This window comes from Poecile atricapillus, chromosome 4 (assembly GCF_030490865.1).
Source record: "Poecile atricapillus isolate bPoeAtr1 chromosome 4, bPoeAtr1.hap1, whole genome shotgun sequence".
Classification (NCBI taxonomy): Eukaryota; Metazoa; Chordata; class Aves; order Passeriformes; family Paridae; genus Poecile; species Poecile atricapillus.
Window position 1 is genome coordinate 2,370,052 of NC_081252.1, and position 17,830 is coordinate 2,387,881.

The 17,830-nt window shown below is 50.3% G+C and overlaps 1 protein-coding gene across 1 annotated transcript; it reads left to right on the forward strand.

Moving 5' to 3' along the window:
• The first annotated feature begins 8,651 nt into the window (after window positions 1–8,651).
• Window positions 8,652–16,451, forward strand: EREG (epiregulin). Its single transcript, XM_058837181.1, has 5 exons — window positions 8,652–8,808; window positions 14,182–14,265; window positions 14,412–14,535; window positions 15,089–15,235; window positions 16,045–16,451. Exons 1-5 carry the CDS (start codon window positions 8,763–8,765, stop codon window positions 16,103–16,105), a joined length of 462 nt encoding a protein of 153 aa, XP_058693164.1. The 5' UTR covers window positions 8,652–8,762; the 3' UTR covers window positions 16,106–16,451.
• Window positions 16,452–17,830: the final 1,379 nt, after the last annotated feature.

The window sequence follows — 17,830 nt, forward strand, 5'->3', positions numbered from 1 at the left end:
ACTTGTTCCAGTTTTTTCTTGCTTGTGACATAGCATATGGGTCTTGTCCTTTTAGCCAAAGTCCAGGGGAAGTAGCTGAATGCTTTGCTGGCATCTGACCTGATGCTGCCATGATCGTAGCCTGGAGTTGCAGTTCTTCAAGGCACTTGTGTTTGGAGCTAAGGATGTCCTGTCAGACTACTTGGCATCAGCACGCTCTCAGTAGTGGGTTGTTCACATGTGAATGAGCAGTGACTCAACTCAGTGCTTGTACCTCTACACCGAGAGTTCTTCTGTTTGCTTCCATGCTGGAGCTTCCCTCTGCATGAAAGCAATTCCTCCATCCCTCAGAGCTGGCTACCCAGTTAGTCAAATATGGGCCAATCAGGATAGGTGTGCCTTGCTTTTAATAAAGTCTTTAGCTGATGGGGACCTTTGAGTTTCTTTCTAGCTCTGCTAGAAGGTTCTGTCCTGAGATGCACTGCTAAAACATCAGAGTTTGGTGTTACGACTTCTTTTTGAAAGGCATCTCTCGGTTTACTGCAGAAAATTTGCAAATTACAGACAGGTATCTAATTATGGACCATCAAAAAACCCTATTTCCAACACTGAAGAAACTCACAGGAAAATTTAGATTTTTCTCCGTGTGTCCCTGTCTTCATTCAGCTGGAATGGATTGTTTATATGAAAGAGAAAAAAAACCCTACCTCTAGGTAAGATGTAGTAACAAGCATTTGTATCAGTGGAACTCCCTTGCCTTCTCTACCACAGTGACAGCTACACAGCATAAGTCTCTGGTAAATAATGCCAACAGTAATGTATCATTCCTTTGACATAAAATCCCCAGCAAATGCTCTCCTAATGCACCAAGTCCAGAAGCAATTTGTAGAAGCCATGAAGTAGAAGTCTTGGTCTGTACCCTGAGAGGCCACGCGTGGTCAGTAGGAGTTGTGCAACGTTACCAGTGAAGCCGTAGGACAGAGAGACAGCCTTGCTGCAGACGGGCATGTATCAGACTGGTCAAGTGCAGCTGAGGGGCTTCTAACAGGATATTTACAAATTGGTGATATCCTGTTTATGGGAACCGTGTAAACAATCGAAGGCCGTTGCCCAAAGGCTCCACTGTTACTCAGATGTGCGTAAAAGGCAGTTCTGACACGAGCAGCGCAGCTCCCGTGATGCAGCGCGGCGGTCAGAGCTGCTCGGCTGTAATTAACCGCGCGCAGTGATGCGCAGCGCGTTGCATAAGGTGCAGTGTGGGGCACTGGGAAAGGGCTTGCACGGAGATCTCTGGTTCAGCTTAGTTAACCTGTGCGCCCTTTCAAGTGGCTGGCTTGCAAAGATGGGAAATGAGCTTTGTGTACTGTAGCTCTTCCTGGAAATCTCCTGGTGCACAAAGGGGAATGTTACGGGAACAAAACGGGGGCAAGGGTTGAGGAGGAAGGATGGAGACAGAAGAGCAGAGCTGTGCTCTGCACAGGCTCTCGGGTCTGGCATGTTTCACCTGAGACAGGTTGTCTCCTGTGCCGGCTTAATGGGCTTCAGGCTGATGTCAGGCTCCTTGTGTGCTGGGTTTGGGCAGGGTAGCTTAATCTGGGTGTGGAGCTGGAAAGTGAGTGTGTGATGCTTCAGGGGGTGGCCTTGGCTTGTAGTCACACTTCAAGTCAGGGCCCACAAGGGTCTTATCCTGAGCATCTGATGTGCAGCCTCACCAAAAAGGGGTTCTCGGGGATATCTGTTGAAAATCCTATGGAGAAACTATTGTTGTTCGGAAGTTTAACAACTTTCAGAGACCAAATTTGTAGTCAGCAGCCTTGGCAAAGTCATCCTCATTCCCTAGCCCTTAATTTCCTATATGAAGGACCAAGACCCTGGCTGCAGGAGGATCGATCAAGAACTGCCAGGCACAGCTTAGTGCTGTTGTTAATTTAATAGCATCGCTGATCTCATTGAACCCAGCCCTGGCCTTTGTCCTGTCCCACTTGCTTTACACACATGCGCTCCCAGTGTCATAAAGGAAATCTCCTGCCTCTCTTAAATAACACTAAGCTGCAGGAACGAGGATGAGGGGGTGGATGTGTAGATACCACACGGAGGAGTTATCCGGGAAGTGTCCCAGTCAGCCAACTGGCCACTGCCACCTCTCCCCCAGGACATCCAGTTATGGATTCCTGTCTCATCCCATCTCCTACTTGCACCTCAAACGACCAGCGCCCTCTGTGCCCATGGAGGGAGAGACAGGACAAGTTCCCTGGAGCCTGGGCCTTCACCTCCCTTTAGCCAAACCCACAGCTCCTTCCTGAGAGAGCAGAGACACATGCAGGCGCTGAACACTTTTTATTTTGCTTTTTTGTGTAGGAGAAATCCAGGCTGCACTCTTGAGATAGGCTGGGGAGCAGCCAGCTCTGACCAGAGAACAGGGGTCTGTCTCCTGCTGTCCTGGTAGCTGACAGCAGCCTGACCTGCATAAATGGGAGGGAAAATCAGCCTTGTAGGCAGATGATTTCCACCTTTGCAGGAGCTCTCCCTGCCTTTCTCAGCCCCACAGAGGCCTACAGTCATTCCCTGTGGCTTGCAGTCAGTACCCAGTCTGTGGCAAAGTTAGCTAATCCATTTCTTCCGTGCGTGACCTAGGAACGGTGACCAGGGAGACTTGGATACCTGAGATGATGTTCAGACCATTGATGGGAGGAGAAGGTGACTAGACAATGATTTCACATAGTCTTGGTCATTCACAAACCAAACCCCAGAGGTTTCCACATAGCCTGTGACTCATGGGCTCTCAGGAGTTGGTGGTACTGAATTCACTGGAGATCAAAGAATATGGAGTTTTATAGCAGGTTGGGCCCAGTCAGGGAAAACACCAAATGGAAATGTGTTGTTGGGTGTTGCAACGTCAAAGTGTTCCCGATCAGCTTCTTTCCGTTCTACCTGTATCTACCTGCAGGCAGGGAGATGATATCCAGTCTGGCTCCCAGCTGATGAGAGCTGGAGGGAGTGCCATGGATTATTTTTGCTGGAGTTGTAGGAGAGCTTCATTGGGGACCACAGTGTCCTAGTTTGAAATGTCACTGCAGCGAAGAATTGGGCACCTGTGTTTATAGCTCCCTGGGGCAGACTGTCTCATCACCTCTGAATGACAACAGCCAAACAGCCAGCACAATAAAGGCCTGACCCTCACAGCCTTTTTCTTTTTTTTTTTTTTTTGGTCACTTCGGTAATAGTAATGATTAACAGTAATTATCAGAATTATCAGAACAGTAGTGGGAGTGTCCCATAATGCTAGTGGATGGGGGAATTCCACTAAGCACATCTGCTAGAATGCTTAGCGCTGGTTACAAGGCCAAACAAATACACTTGGAGACCTGTGGCTCTTTCCTAGATTTGGTTTCTGGAACATGTGCTGGCTAAGCTGGTTTAAGCTGTTTACTCCATCATCCCTAATGACACCTTCCTCCTGTCCAGGGTGCTCCAGCTCCCCGTGTGCATGGCTGGCGTGCAGGTGACAGTCACTGCTGTGTTGCAGCCAAAACGTGGAGTCTGTGGACAGCTGAAGTCCCAGTGGTGGGGCAGGGCCTGGAGCACGGGGCGAGGCACAGCTCGGTGCTGCTTTGGATTCAGCAGGCCAAGCACAGGCAGGGAACAGCTCGCTGGTCAGCCCTTCCTCTGCTCATATATGCTTGAGATATGGGAGTGAAATATTTATCAAGGACCAAAATAAACTTGCCAGAGGGATTGAAGCCATTGCATCTGAGGCCTGTCACAGCCAGGGTTCCCAGATGGAGCAGTGAAGAGTCAGGGGTTCTGCTGGTGATGTGTGTGCAGCACATACTGCTCAGGCTTTAGTGCAGGCCTTAGAGGCTGATGCTGTGCTTCTCACTGACAATGTCTTCCTCTTGTCTTCCCCATGCTGGCACCAGCTGTCTCCATGAGGGGTACAGGAGAGGCATGGAGGGTCAAGATGGAGAGCCCACAGTCAGGAGGGACTGCTGTGCAGAAAGCCTGAGAGCAGCTGGTGAGTCACACCGCTCCCCATCGCAGTGGGTTTGCTCTCACTTCACTGCAGTGAGGTGGGTGGCACTCTCTGGGCAGAGCCATCCAGTGGGTGGGCCATGCACTCACCCACCAGGAGCATGCTGCCATGTAGAGATTTCAGTTCTGTTGGCCACTGATCAGGGGCATAAATGATAACACCCGTGTGTGCCCATGATGACTTGTCAGGGAAAGCAATATTCATCTTTCTACATGTTCAGTCTCTCAGTGCTTAATCCTTGTCCCTGGAGAACGAGAAACGCTCAGTGGAAGAGGTGACTGTATAATAATATATATGGTGCTGATGGACAGAACAGCACACAGGACTGATGGGTAAGGGGCCGGTGTTCTCCCAGCTTGCTTGCAACCTACTGCATGCTGTGGGGAAATCCCCTTTGCTTCAAGCTTTGTCCTTCTGTTATTCTGTTCCATGGAATTGCTCTAAACAGTTCACCCAAAGCAAGGAGAAACAATTAATAGATATAGGGACAGTGGCAGGGGGAGGACTTGGCTTGATAGCGCTCTCAGCAAGGGCACGGGTTTGTTCAGCACCAAGTAAAGACAGAAGCCATGGAAAGACTCCACAAATGAGAAAGGCTTCAACCCCTGGGAGGCTAAGAAATCACTCAGCATGGAGCACTGGGCTGTAATTAGGAAAGGGAAATCACCAGCTGAGCATTAAGAAGTTCTTGCTGCCCGTGAGATGTGTTGAGCCGTTCAGGATTTGCCCAGGGGAGAGTAATGGCAAAGTCATACAAGCCAGGAGGATAAAGTTTTAAAAACTGCCCTTTAGGGAGGAATGCAGCATGAACTGGGAGACCTGTCTTCCTTTTCAGTGCCATCTTCTGAGATGGATGAGAATTAGGTGCTTGGGGTTTTTTTCTTTCTTTTTAAAATTGCTGGTTAATACTGACCCAAGAAGTTGGCAAAGGAATCGGTGAACTTGGGAAATTGTTCTTTATTTTTAATAGCAAAACATCTACGTTGTCCAGTAACTTTGACCTCATGCTGTGTTTACAGGAAGAGCCATAGGCCACTTTCAGCCCTGGGTGCAGAATTTGAACTTTCATAGTTTATAGGAGAGACTGGTTGTTTAATTAATCCCTCCCATTCGTGGCAAATTTGAAACTGACCTTTATGTGGAGTAATTTGGCTCAAGGTTTTTCTTTGCTCCATTTCCTCCAGATGATTGCATCTACGTATTCCAGTTAAAAATACATTCCCTTCTTAGGGCATTTGTCGTTCCCATGAGGCCCAAGATTTTTATGATCTTCACAAAATCATGGAATCATTTAGGTTGGAAAGGCCCTCTAAGGTCATTGAGTCCAACCATTCCCCTAGCACTGCAAAGCCCACCACTGAGCTGTAACTCCAATTCCACATCTACACTCCTTTTATATCCTTTCGGGAACTTTAATATTAATCCTGTGTAATTCAAATGAAAATGTTGTCAGAAGTGAGGTGCATTCCAACTAATGTCTGACCTTCTGAGAGTATTTCTTGAGCATCTCATTTTGTGCAATGAAAGCTTGCTGTATCTAAGTCTGCTTGCAGCCACGCTTACACGTGCTCTCATGCTGTTTGAAAAGTTCTGGATGATTTTCCCAAGAATTTATGAAATTGCTGCTTTTTGTTACTTGGCTCGTGCACGTAGCAGTGGCGAGTGCATCAGTGCCAGACTAGGAATGATTTTCTTTCCATTTCAAAAATACTTTTTTAGCAAGAAAAGATGGTGATTTTCCAAATTTTCCTAGTTTGCAGGAGATGAAACTGATGCAGATCCATGCCCACAGCAGCACTGCATAACACCAGGTGCAAGTCCCACAGAAATCAGCTAAAGTAAGTGGTACAGACACTTGCCACGTCTGGTTTTAGTCATGTGAAAACACACAGATCAAGTGGCAGTTCATTGCTGTGAGCACGTGTGTTCTTGTACAGCAAGTCCCCGTGAGGAAAATAGATACCACAGAAAAACATCCATTTAAGCTGTGTTTTCTCCTCTCTAAATGAAAAAGGGCAGGTTGTTCACAGAAAGCGCTGTGCGTCATCAGTGATGGACACGCTGACGGACAAGGCTCGGTCCGTACCCTTGCAATAATCACTGCTGTGAGTCCGCTGCTCTGTCCCAGAAGGGGAGATGAATGCTTGAGACATTGCAAGGGCTTCAGCGAGGATTTCAGCTGAGCCTCTGTACTTTGTCAAGAGAGTTTTTCTCCAAGGGTGGTTATTAAGGCGGTGCAAGGTAATAAAAGTGAGCAAGTCTTTCACACAAGTTCTCAAGGTATTTCCTCATATTCTCGTTACACTTGCTAAAGAAAAAGATCCTGAAATGTCCAAGCATGCAGGGGGCTCCTCAGTGCTTGGGTGCCAAGGGGCACAAATCCATGGGTGCCTTGCCCTGGGCGTGCCGGTTCACCCCGGCTGAAATCGAGGCCAGCAGCCCGTGATGCTCTGTTGCCCAACCAGTGCTGCCTCTCAGCATTGCACAGACTTGTCGCTCCTACCGGGACCTGTGGGATGCAATGAGCCTGCCTTACAATGACCCCATTGATGCTGCAAGGCCTCTTGGAAAACTGGCTCTTAAGGTGTGTGCCAGCCTTATCCCAAGAGGCATCCTCCACGTGGAGGAGGGGATGGTGAAAGCCGCACGCGGGGATGCCGGATGCGAAGGCAGGCGCTGTGAAACAAAGCACATTACAGAAAGGTGAAACAAAGATGTATCCGTGATACTTGTTTTCCATGTATTCAGATGTGAAAGAGGAAATTCCAATGAATTGCTCCAATTGTGTCAGCGTTACTTGGTATCTGGGTACCGGTACAGGTCTATAATTAAATGCTGCCTTTCAGAGGATAAATCATGCAGGAATTTAAGGGTAAAATTAATTATAAAGTGGAAGTTCTTCGGTGATGCTGCTTTTTAAGGCATCTGTATGCCCACACACAGAAACACGTTGCTAATAATTGCAATTCCTTCCTTTACTCATTATGATCCCTGAAAGAGCAGACAATAAAATCTTTAATGAGGGGGATCAGCACAAATTAAAGAAGCAACAAAAACAGTCATGCGGCATCAAAAAAGACACCATCTGCATGCCATGACTAATGAGAGGGGAAAAAAGGGGACTTTGAGAAAGATTCCAGCTGTATCATGCTCCACTTGCTGTGGAGGGCATCCCTCTAAATGCTACTTTCACACTGAGCTTTATTACATTTATCTTGCCAGCTCTCATGCCACTTAGGTAATTAATAAGTGGCGCTGACACACACTTCTGTAGCAACATGCTGCCTTTTTTCACTTCAGCATCTCCATGCCACTGTAGACCTAAGGAAATGCTCTGCAAATCAGGAGTATGATTTTTGAGTACCAGATCTACTGCAGCCCTCTGAATGAATGTCCTCATTACTTAGAACGGCATTCTGAACCTGGAGTTGTGGTAGCTGGTGCTCTGCAGTACGTTCTAGAGTTACCTCTCTTGTACCAATAACTGCTTATAAAACGGGGAAACTGGGGACACTTGAGTCATCAGCTCAGTGCCAGTACTCAGGTTCCTTTCACGGTGTGATAGGCTTATCAGTGACACAATAAACTGGGTATCGGTGTGCCTTTATGGAGAGTGCTATGGCAGGGGAAGATGGCTTTTCCTTTAAAAGGTAAAGGAGCAAACCGTCATTGCTGAGCAGCTGCTTGAGATGGAACACACTTCATATTTTAGGCAAATGTGTGCAGCAGGGATTTGGTGGGTGGGACCCCTCAGTCATCCAATGGTGGGATGTAACTGCTGGACGAGGTCTTGCCTAAAATAGCCACAGAGTGCGTGGGCTTCAACTGGATGCTTGGAAAGGGAGTTTTAGAAAAGTAGCTGTAAGTGGTTGGCAGCTCTTTCAAGGATCTTGTAAGTGATAGAGGTGTAGCTTCCAGGAACTGCCTGTGCTGCTGGGCCGTGAGGAGCCCAAGGGCTGCAGGGGGAGCCTGGCATGCACAGCCCCTGAGCTCAAGACCATTGTGGCCAGCCCAGGTGCCAGGTGAGGTGCTGGCATTCCTGGTGCCTGTGCTGTAACTTAATAAACCATTTCTGCCCCCAGCTCCGGGGCTCCCTGGCAGCTGCACGTGTGTGCTGAGGGTCACTTCAGAAATGTCAGGAGATGGGAGATAAGGCCAGCAAGTCTCCAGCTGCCCACCCGGGGGTGTTTGCCAAGCCTTGCTTTAGGCACAGGTGGCGTTTGTGGCAGTGCGATGGCCCGGCGGTCCCTTGTGTGCCGACAGGACCCGCCTGGCCAGCTGGCTCCGGGTCCGCAGGGTCTCCTTGGGTATCGCACGGATGCTCTGAGGGCAAGAGGAGACGGCGCTCCCGAGGTGGTGCCCTAGGATGCATCCGCAGCCCCGGGAAGTCCCGGCCATCGGTGCCTGGGCTAGACTGCTCAGCGGGCTCGGGTAACTCTGCGGCCCCAGGTACTATTGGCAGTGCTGCTTGCTGGAGCCAGGCACACCTATTGTAGCCGGGCCGGGCGCTGGCATGGCCCGCGGGCAGAGCGGGGGGCGGCCCGGCCGGGGGCGGCGGGGCAGGAAGCGCGGAGGCCGAGCCGGGCCCCTGCCCCGAACCGGGCGGGCCGAGTGTCACCGCCGGGCCCCGCCTCTCCGCGGGCACATAAAAGTGCGGCCGGCCGGCCGGCCGAGACTACACCGCTGCGCCGCTCCTGCCTCCACCGCCTCCCTTCCTGCCGCCTCCTCTGCTCCCTGGGGACCAAGGGCGATGGACGCCGGCTGCCTGTGGGTCCGCAGCCTGCTGCTCTTCCTCGGTAAGCGGCGAGGTCCCCGTTCCCGCGGGCAAGGGCTGGGAGGGCTTCGGGTGCTGCGTCCTGGGGCAGGGGCGTTCTTTGGCCGCTGGGAAATCCGCGTCAAAGCGTGCAGTTCAGGTTGCCTTCAGATGAAGCTGATGGGTTTCTCTTCAAGAAGTCCCGGGCGCTGACAGGTGTAGCCGGGGGGATTGTATGAGACGAGGAGCGGAGCACGCACCACACTCTGTGGTGTGTTGTTGCAGGATGTTTTGTTGCTTGTGCCATGCCCAGCTGTGTCCTTGACAGAGTGAAGGTGAACATTCTTTCCCTTCTCCCCAGCTCTGCTCCCAGTGCAGTCTGTTCTCTTTCACCTTGACCCGTCCTGTTTGTAGCCCAGCCCTGCTGCCTTCGCCCAGGCTGTGCTCTGGGCGAGCTCCGTGGGTGAATCCTCACAGCAGCAGAGACTTTCTTATGATAACAAAACAGGTTGTGGCCTCCTTCTGTTTGACACTTCTCCACCTCCTCGCTGGGAGCGTGTTACTCTATTGTATGACATAAGCTACCTGAAAGTCTCAAGTGAACACGTGTATCCTTAGAGCATCAAGAGTCCTGGGGCCTGGGTGTGCTGTGATGCAAGAGCTGATCCTTGTCACACACCTCCACAGGGCGCTGGCAGTGACAGGTGGCGACTGCTGAGAGCCGACCCTCTTGGGCAGCTTGGGCTGTGTGGGCAGCAAAGTTCTGAGACCTGGCACACTCACACCTTGCTTTAATGACAAAGCATATTCTCACACTCGTGATGTTGGGCTCGAGGTCGTAGTTGATGGACAAACTCAGTTCCCAAGGCTTCTCTTTTGGGACAGATGTTTTCCTCACCCTTTAAGCCTGCTGCAGTATGACTTCGTGTCTTTCGTCTTAGCCGGGTATTTCCATACCAGTTGATGGATCAGCTGCTGCACAGCATCTCACTTGCCAGGACAGCAGGCTAAACATCTTGTAGTCTGTGAGTCAGCCATGCTTTGCACAAAACTGACACTTGTAGGAACTGGTATGTCTTCATGGATCTGTATATGAATTTCTTTGTTTCCGGGGCAGGCACAACATCTAATAGTAAGGGATGGATTAGTCATAGCTAGGTGGCATCACAACAAGTGCTATGAGCACTTCACTGCCTTCCCCTCCCAGGGCAGGAGTGTAAGCACAACTTGGTGCTTCTGGGAAGACTGTTTGTCACTGGTGTTATGCCAGGCTGGAAGAGGTTCTCTACTGAATGACGGAAGCCTTGCTGTCGTGGGCTTAGAGGCTGCGCAGCAGAACGACAGTCGATGAGATGTCACTCGGTCCTCAGGGGACACGGTGCTGTGCCAGCCACATGTGGACGTGGTGGGGATGGGGACAAGCCCAGGCCCTGCCTTTTCTGGGAGTTGCTGCAGGTGCCTTAACACCGATCTCCATGTGCTCACTGTAGTGCCCACCCAGTGGGGAAGGCAGGCATTGGATCTTCAGACTAAGCGGAGCAGTTCCAGGAGCTGCTGACCTTCTGTCTTCCTGTGCCAAACTCTCCTGGCTGTCAGCAAATTGGCTCAACATAAAGATGGCTGCGTCTGACCACAGGGAGACTGTTAGAGGCCGATGTGTCTGGCTGGAAGTAATAGTGGATTTCTGCTTTTGTGGCATAGGCACCTCCGCCCCCATGGCAGCGGTGGAAAGCAGTGTGGTACAGGGGCAGCATGTGAGTAAGGTCACTGGTGCCTGGGTCCCCAGAGGGCTGCAAGCACTGCTGGGATGACTGGGTGCACACTGAGTGCTTTATCCCTGCTTGAGGGGAAGTCCTGGTACAGTGCTGAAGATGGTCGTGTGGGCCTGTAGCAATTTTGGAGCACCAGTCTTCCCATGACAGACTGGTGTTTCCAGGGTTGCCTTAGAGCTGCTGTGACGTGATCCTGGACATGTACAACTGTGAGTCTGCGGTTCTGGAACTGAACAGTGGCGGTAGGGACTCTCACAAAGCCAGTGGGACAGACTGGCTAATTTGCATGTGCCCTGCCTGCTTTACCAAAAGAAGGCCTTAGACAGTTAAGACATGCCCTGGTTGTCCAAAATCAGGTGACAGGGATGCGCTTTGATCTGTCTTTGCAATTAAAACGGGTTGAGATCCTCCAGGTGTGTGTCACCTGGGCACCTCTGCTTTGGGAGTGCAACCCCTGCGGAGGGTGTAGGTGCTACCGCTGTGGCAGAGAGACCACAGAGATGCCAAACGGGAGGTGGCATCATTCAGGTGAGTTAGTACAAGACTGGCAATCTCAGTGCCAGGCAAGGCCAACTCAAATAGTGATTGAGCTCTCAGAAACTTGACAGTACCCCTAGTGTAAATCCTTCACAGAGCAGTCCTCGGTTTCGTGTCTCTTGCATGTGCATCCTTCATCCTTAGCAGTCATTCTGGCACTGGGAATCCCAGCTGGCTCACAGTGGGCAAACTGATGGTTAACCTTGCTGTCTGTCTCTGATGGAGGCTGCAGGAAGCCAAGGCAGCTGGTCACCAACCCTCATTCTCCTTTCATCCCTCATGGAAGGACAAGTAAGCAACAGCGTTAGTCCTGTCCCAGCAAGTGCTGTCAGTGTTAACCTTGCAGGAATACCTGTGGGGCCGGATGGGATTCTGCGTTCATGCAGCGATGTAGGGCATGGAATGCTCACATTCCTGCAGGACACACATGAAAATCCATCACCTCATTACTGTTATCTTGTACCCCGTGTTTGCTTAATGAACAGCAAAGGAATAAAAATATAACCTCTCCCAGGTGCTGTGTTTAGTATGCATCATCTGATAAATACCCTGGGAAAGGCTCCGCTTTGCCATTGCTGTGTGTGGATCCCTTATCCTCCCAGTGATGTCAGAGGGGAAATATGTGCACGGGGGAAAGGGCAAAACAGAGCAGTGCAGAGCAGGAAGAACTTTGCCCAAAAGCAGCAAATACTGCTGGGTGTCAGCAAATATCCACGCCTGCAGTCCAGCCTTTCCGGCCCTGAGTCCCTGCAATCAGGTGGAGGAGGCACCTCCACATGGCTGGGATCAGGAAGGCCCTTGGGCAGTGTTGGAGGAGGAGGTTATTTTTAATTTGTCCCTCACAGATGTCTGAATTGTGGCCTTTAACTGGAAAACCACTCTTCCTTCTGGAGCCGAGAGGAGAGCTGACCTGTCTCTTGCATGGACCTGCACTGGCGTTTTCTCACACCTGAAAGCCGGGTTCTGCTAAGTCTCAAACTGGGAACTTCAGCTTAAAAAGCAGCTGCTCGGGTTATGCCCAGGTCAAGGAAGTGTGCAAACTGTGACAGAAATGTGTAGGCTACATGAGATCCTCAGCTGGCTTAATCCATCTGCACAACAAGTGGGCATCTGGGATACCTCTGGCATGACTTTTGTTAATTTCTGTCCTTACTTCTTTCTGTGACATGATGTATCCTTGGTGGGACACTGCTATCCTATGCCACAGCTCCTCCCTGCCAAAGGAGCAGCTTAGTGCATGGAGCACTCCTGAAATGCCCCCATAGTTCCTGGGAGGAAGAAATGACTCGGTAAATCTTTTTCCAGCATCTTTTGGGATCCCAGGTCCCTGGGCTGCCACTGTCTGACAGCTGATGGCCTCTTCTTCCACACACTTGACCTTTCTGTTTTAGCAACTCTGACTGGCCTCCCAGAAGTGTTAAACTGCTGCTGCTGCTGCTGCTGCTGCTGCTGCTGAAATCTACAGTGAGCATAACTGCTGCTTTAAAGAAAAACTCCCACCCTGAAAGTAAACTTGCTTGTCCTGCCCCTTTGGAGGGAAAGGCAGGCCCTGCTGAGTCATGCCAGTAGGTACGGGAGTCTCCAGCTGGTACAGATGCTGGCATCAGGGCTCTCTTACTGTTCCTCTGGCTCTGGGGGACCTGGACTTTGTTCTTTCTTCTAGAGCTTGGTGGAAATCTTATTAGCTTTGCAAGGAATGTAGTGTACAGGGATGTAAGGAGGAATGAGGTTTTTAAAAATGTGAACACAGGAAGAAGCCCTGTCCCTCTTAGATATTCCTGCTGGTTTTGTGTGTAGCTGGAATGAAAGATAAAGGAAGCATCACTTTGCATCACTAATCACCCAGAAATAGATGAGCTGCCGGAAGTCCATAAATTACCACTACTAGATTTAACCCTGAGATGTAATGAAACTTTCTAATAACTGGAGCTGAATTAGAACGATCAGGAAATTATGGAGGCACACTCCCTCCATTAGACACGCATGACCTGACAAGTTAATAGAGGCAAACAGCCCAAAGACACAAATTACAGACTTCCGTGGAATGGGGCTGATGACTAAGCGGTTCATGAGCAGGTTAATTTGTGACCACAGCAGGAGTGTTAGCCAGCTGGATTTCATGGCCAGCCGGGCCAAACATTCACTATTCCTCGTGGACTAGCCATGAAGCCGCAGGTACCTGTGCTGGCTTTCGGATCCTGTTTGGAAATGTTCATTTAACTAGTGGAATACCTGCAAGCTGTGCCTGTTTCTGTTAACCTGGTGTTCTGCTAAGTAACCGTGGCCCAGGGTCCACAAAGTGGTCAGTATCCTCTCCTAGCCCATAGGCAGATGAGTGTTTGGTATCTCGTGTTAGAGGCTTTGCCAGCAGGCTTTTAACCAAGGAGCTGCCAAAAGAGTGGGTGTCAGTGCAGGAACTGTCCAGCCCTTCAGCTGTCCTCAGCGAGGAGAGGGCTGAGCAAGTTCTTTGCTGGTAAAGAGCAACTTTTGTGTTAAGCCTGTTTCGAGCAGTTTGTGGTCTCTGAAGCCAATGGTGGGGTGCTGAGCCTGGCTCAGCACTGACCTGGAGTGCTGAGTCAGCAGCTGCACTGACTTGCAGATTCCTAGGAAATTCTCTTCCTGTGGGCTGTTGTGAGTCAAGGATATCTTGATTTTGATCAGCAAAAGGACTCCTCCTGTGATGAATGCCAGATTGTCATGCTTAATTGTGGAAGCATGGCTATTTCCCTTGCACAGGTACCATGCCAGACCAGTCAGAAACCTCACATAATCATCAAATGGCCTAATTCCTGCCTCTCCCCGTAATCTCTCCAAGCCTGTTCCTGCCCAGTTTCACTCAGAGTGTGGGCGAGAGGTGGTCACAGACACCAGGTTTCTGTTGAATCTTTGTTCTGCATTGTAAGTTCGTATTTCAGAGGTGTCTCTTTGGGCTGCCATATATAATGTAGGCAGCACATCGCTCAGACCTATATTTTTTCAGCTTTCAACTTCAGGTCTTTCCTCCCATGATGAGAAGCTTCCATTCTTCTTGTATTAATTACTCCACCAGCTTAAATCCTGAGCTCAGAATGCATCTAGTTTTGACTGTTGTTTTTATTCTCTTGTAGGTTACCTATTGCAAGCAGTCCTGGGCACAACAGTGATCCCGTTGTGCGGGCCTGGTGAAATGGAGAACTGCACGACAGCGCTCAGTAAGTACTGCACAGCTCCTTGTAAATACCAGATCTTTGGTTCCCGGCTTCCTCGGGCTGGCAGCCTCACTGAGGGGCCCTTGGGAAGCATTTTTCTCTGAGCAGCATTGCCCATGTGCTGAGGTGCTAATGAGCTATCCTTGCAGTCCAGACAGAGAACAGCCCACGTGTGGCCCAGGTTGGGATAACGAGATGCAAACCTGAAATGAAGGACTACTGCTTCCATGGGCAGTGCGTGTACATCGTGGACTTGGATGAGCACTACTGCAGGTATGGATGGGCCCCACTCATCCTGCACATCTCCCTGAGATGGGCTTTGAGCTGAACCTTGGTCTGGCTGCCACTGCCACTTAGCTGAAACAACAACCCAGCCAAGTGTTAAATGCCCACAAGAAAGTGAAGAGGGGCGCCATGTCTGTAATGCTCAGCTGCATTTGAGGAGGTGTTAGGCACATGCGCTGCCTCTGGTGTCAGAGCCTCAGACACCTGAAATTAGTGACCAACCCAGCTTAGACTTGGGACATCCCTTCTGATGTCCTTCCCTGTCTATCTGTATTTGTAGTAGCATGAGATCCAGAACTCAGGCACAGCACCAAGGTCTCTCCTTTGATCCAACCTATGAAATAAGACCTTTTAGGCATTTTGGTATCGCTCATTTAGCTGAACAATCTGCAACCGTCTCTAGCACCACGTGGGCTTGAGTTAGGTCAGTTTAAGTGTCTTGTCCCTGAGGAAAAATCAGGCCAGCAGCAAGGGATGCCCTGCGAGCTGCAGAGGTGTAACCCCGCCGCCACGTCTCTGATCGCGCCTCTCTCGCCCTCAGGTGTGACGTGGGCTTCTCCGGAGTGCGCTGCGTGCACTCGGAGCTCGTCCGGCAGCCCCTCAGCAAGGAGTACGTGGCACTGACCGTCATCGTGGTCCTGCTCTTCCTCGCTGCCCTCTCCCTCGCCAGCTACTACATCTGCAGAAGGTGAGACTCGTGGTCCTGGTGGCTTGGGAGGTGTGGGGCACCCTCTGAGCACCCCTGTGTAGCCTGTAGCACCTCGCTCACCGGACAGTTGGATACACTGTGTGCAGGACAGGCACAGCCCAGACTGCAGGCAGGCAGCAGCACTGCCAGGCGCCTGTTCACCGTCATACTGCGCTCTGTAGGTTGCTTCATGTCTGCCTTAGAGGGTTGAGATCAAGGAGAGAGCAGACAGGCAATAGGAAAATTCTAGTTCTTGCCTTGGTAATGCCGTTCCCTCAGGCATCAGGGGCTGGAGAGCGGCTGGATTTCTACTCGCCGATTTGTTGAACTCTTATGTCACTCTGGTGAGAGCGATACCATGAGCACTGCCTTATCAGCTTCACCATGGGGGACAGTGCTCTGCCCCATGAACAGATCCAAAGCAGCAGGAATCATTCTCCAGCCTAGAAACTAATGGTAAGCATGTGTCAGAGAGCTGAGGAGGTGGAACAACTCCAGAGGGAGAGCTCAGCTTCCCAGATCTGGTAGGTAGCTAGATGGTAACCAGCAGGATTTCTCAAAGACAAGCCTAGTACCAGCAGGAAGACTTTAATGCAGGTGTGGAATTTTCAGTGAAGAGTCCAGAAAGGAGACTGCATTCAAGTCATGTCAGACCTGGAAATGAGCACAGACAGAGCCCAGCTGCTAGAAATTTAAAACATGTGAGGAGCTCATACAGCCTTTTTTCCCCCTCCCTTTCCCTCCCGCCCCCCGTCAGTCCCCAAAAGCAACTGGCTTTCCAGAACTCACATTTCTCTCTTCTACTCCAGGTACCGAAACAAGAGGAGACAAACAAATGCCAGTGAATACAAGGAAGTTGGTGCCCTATAGAAGAAACTGTGGCTTCCTGCTGTGTTCTGTTCGTCTGGATGGACTCAGTGGCTAAGCATCTATTTAAATGTTATTTTTATTAATAATATTTACAATATTTATAACCTTTTAAAAATTTCAATTGTTCGGTGATTCAATAAGCATAGGTCAAGCATTTTATTTTCAGTGTTTTATTTTTTTATTAAATAATATTTCCTAAAGGGAATCCCACCTAAGTGGTACTTTGGGATAGAGATATATTTTTATAAGAACTCGTCTTCTTGCTCTGGAGAGAAGAATTTTATATTTATTCTTGTGAATATACTCAAAGCAATTGTATTCCTTGAAATAAAAGTTGTAGACAAAGTCAAAATGTCTGCTGATTCCAGAGAGTGGTGGTGAATGCAGTTCCCACCAGCTGGCAGCCTGTCACAGGGGATGTTCCCCAGGACTCAACTGCAACCCATCCTGTTTCGTACCTTTATCGACAAATCCTCCTGGAAGGAAAGACATTGAGAGCCTGGAGCACATCCAGAGAAGGGAGGTGGGGAAGGGTCTGGAGCACACATCTGATGAAGAGCAGCTGAGGGAGCTGGGGGACCTCAGCCTGGAGAAACGGGGGCTCCAGGGGGGACCTTCTGTCTCTCCACAACTCCCTGACACGAGAGGGCAGCCGGGGTGGCTCAGGGGGGTCTGTTCCCAGGGAACAGGGACAGGATGAGAGAAAACTGCCTCAAGCTGTGCCAGGGGAGGTTTAGATTGGATATTGGGGAAAATTTCTTCACTCTGACAGCTGTCCAGCCCTGGCAGAGGCTGCCCAGGGCAGTGGTGGAGGCCCCATCCCTGGAGAGGTTTAACAGACGAGTAGATGTGGCACTTGGGAGTTGGGTTATTGATAGGTTTGGCAGTGCTGGATTAATGCTTGGACTCTGTGAGCTTAGAGTGAAATCCAGTGTGGCTTGACTGAGCAGTGTCTTTGAAGCCTCAGCAGTTATTCCTGGAGAGAGAAACCACAGTATTATTAATAAAGTGTATCAATGCACCTTAGTTCCAATGGATAGCTTTAACTATCCATTACAATTATCCAAGCACGAATCCTCCTCACAGAGTTTATGCCACCGCATCCATTGTACAGGAAAATTTTTGAGTTCTGCCATAAATATCTTGTTGGCCTAAAACAATGATAAAATATCCTGCTGAGTTTAGCTGAAGCCCAGCTGTTGGCTTGCCTGTGAACGGGAAGGGTTCTTGCAGCAGCTGAATCATCCTGGCTAATCCCATCCCTTGTGACCCTTTGAGAAGATGTGAGAAAAGGCCCAACCTTGACGTCATTCCTGGTCAGTGCCTGCCATCCAAGCAGGCTGCGCTGGGCTGCGTCGTTGGGTGCTCGTGGGTGTGAGCCCGGTGATCCCCTGCCTTGTGCAACAGTGGGATATCCCGTAGGGATTATGCTTGCTGTGCTGGGTCTGTGCAGGTAGCCTGTGGCTACCTTCTGCCACCTTCTGAGGTGACCTGAGAGCTCGTGGCTGGCAGTGCTACAGGCCTGTCTTCACCCAGCCCTCGGTCAGGGCCAGTCAGTGGCTGAGATGAGTTTGGTCGGTGCAAAGTTTTCCCTGCTCTGCCTGGACCCTCGTGTCTCCCTTCAGCATTGAGCTAGAAGAGGATTGTTGGTCATTGCCAGTTAACTGGGTTAACTCTGTGTCACAGGGCCCTTATTAGCTGCTCTTCAGCTTTTCACTTCCTCTC

Coding starts and splice junctions, on each gene's coding strand:
- EREG (XM_058837181.1), top strand. CDS start 8,763: ATGGACGCCGGCTGCCTGTGGGTCCGCAGCCTGCTGCTCTTCCTCG. Junction 14,266..14,411: donor GAACTGCACGACAGCGCTCA/GTAAGTACTGCA, acceptor CTATCCTTGCAG/TCCAGACAGAGAACAGCCCA. Junction 14,536..15,088: donor TTGGATGAGCACTACTGCAG/GTATGGATGGGC, acceptor TCTCGCCCTCAG/GTGTGACGTGGGCTTCTCCG.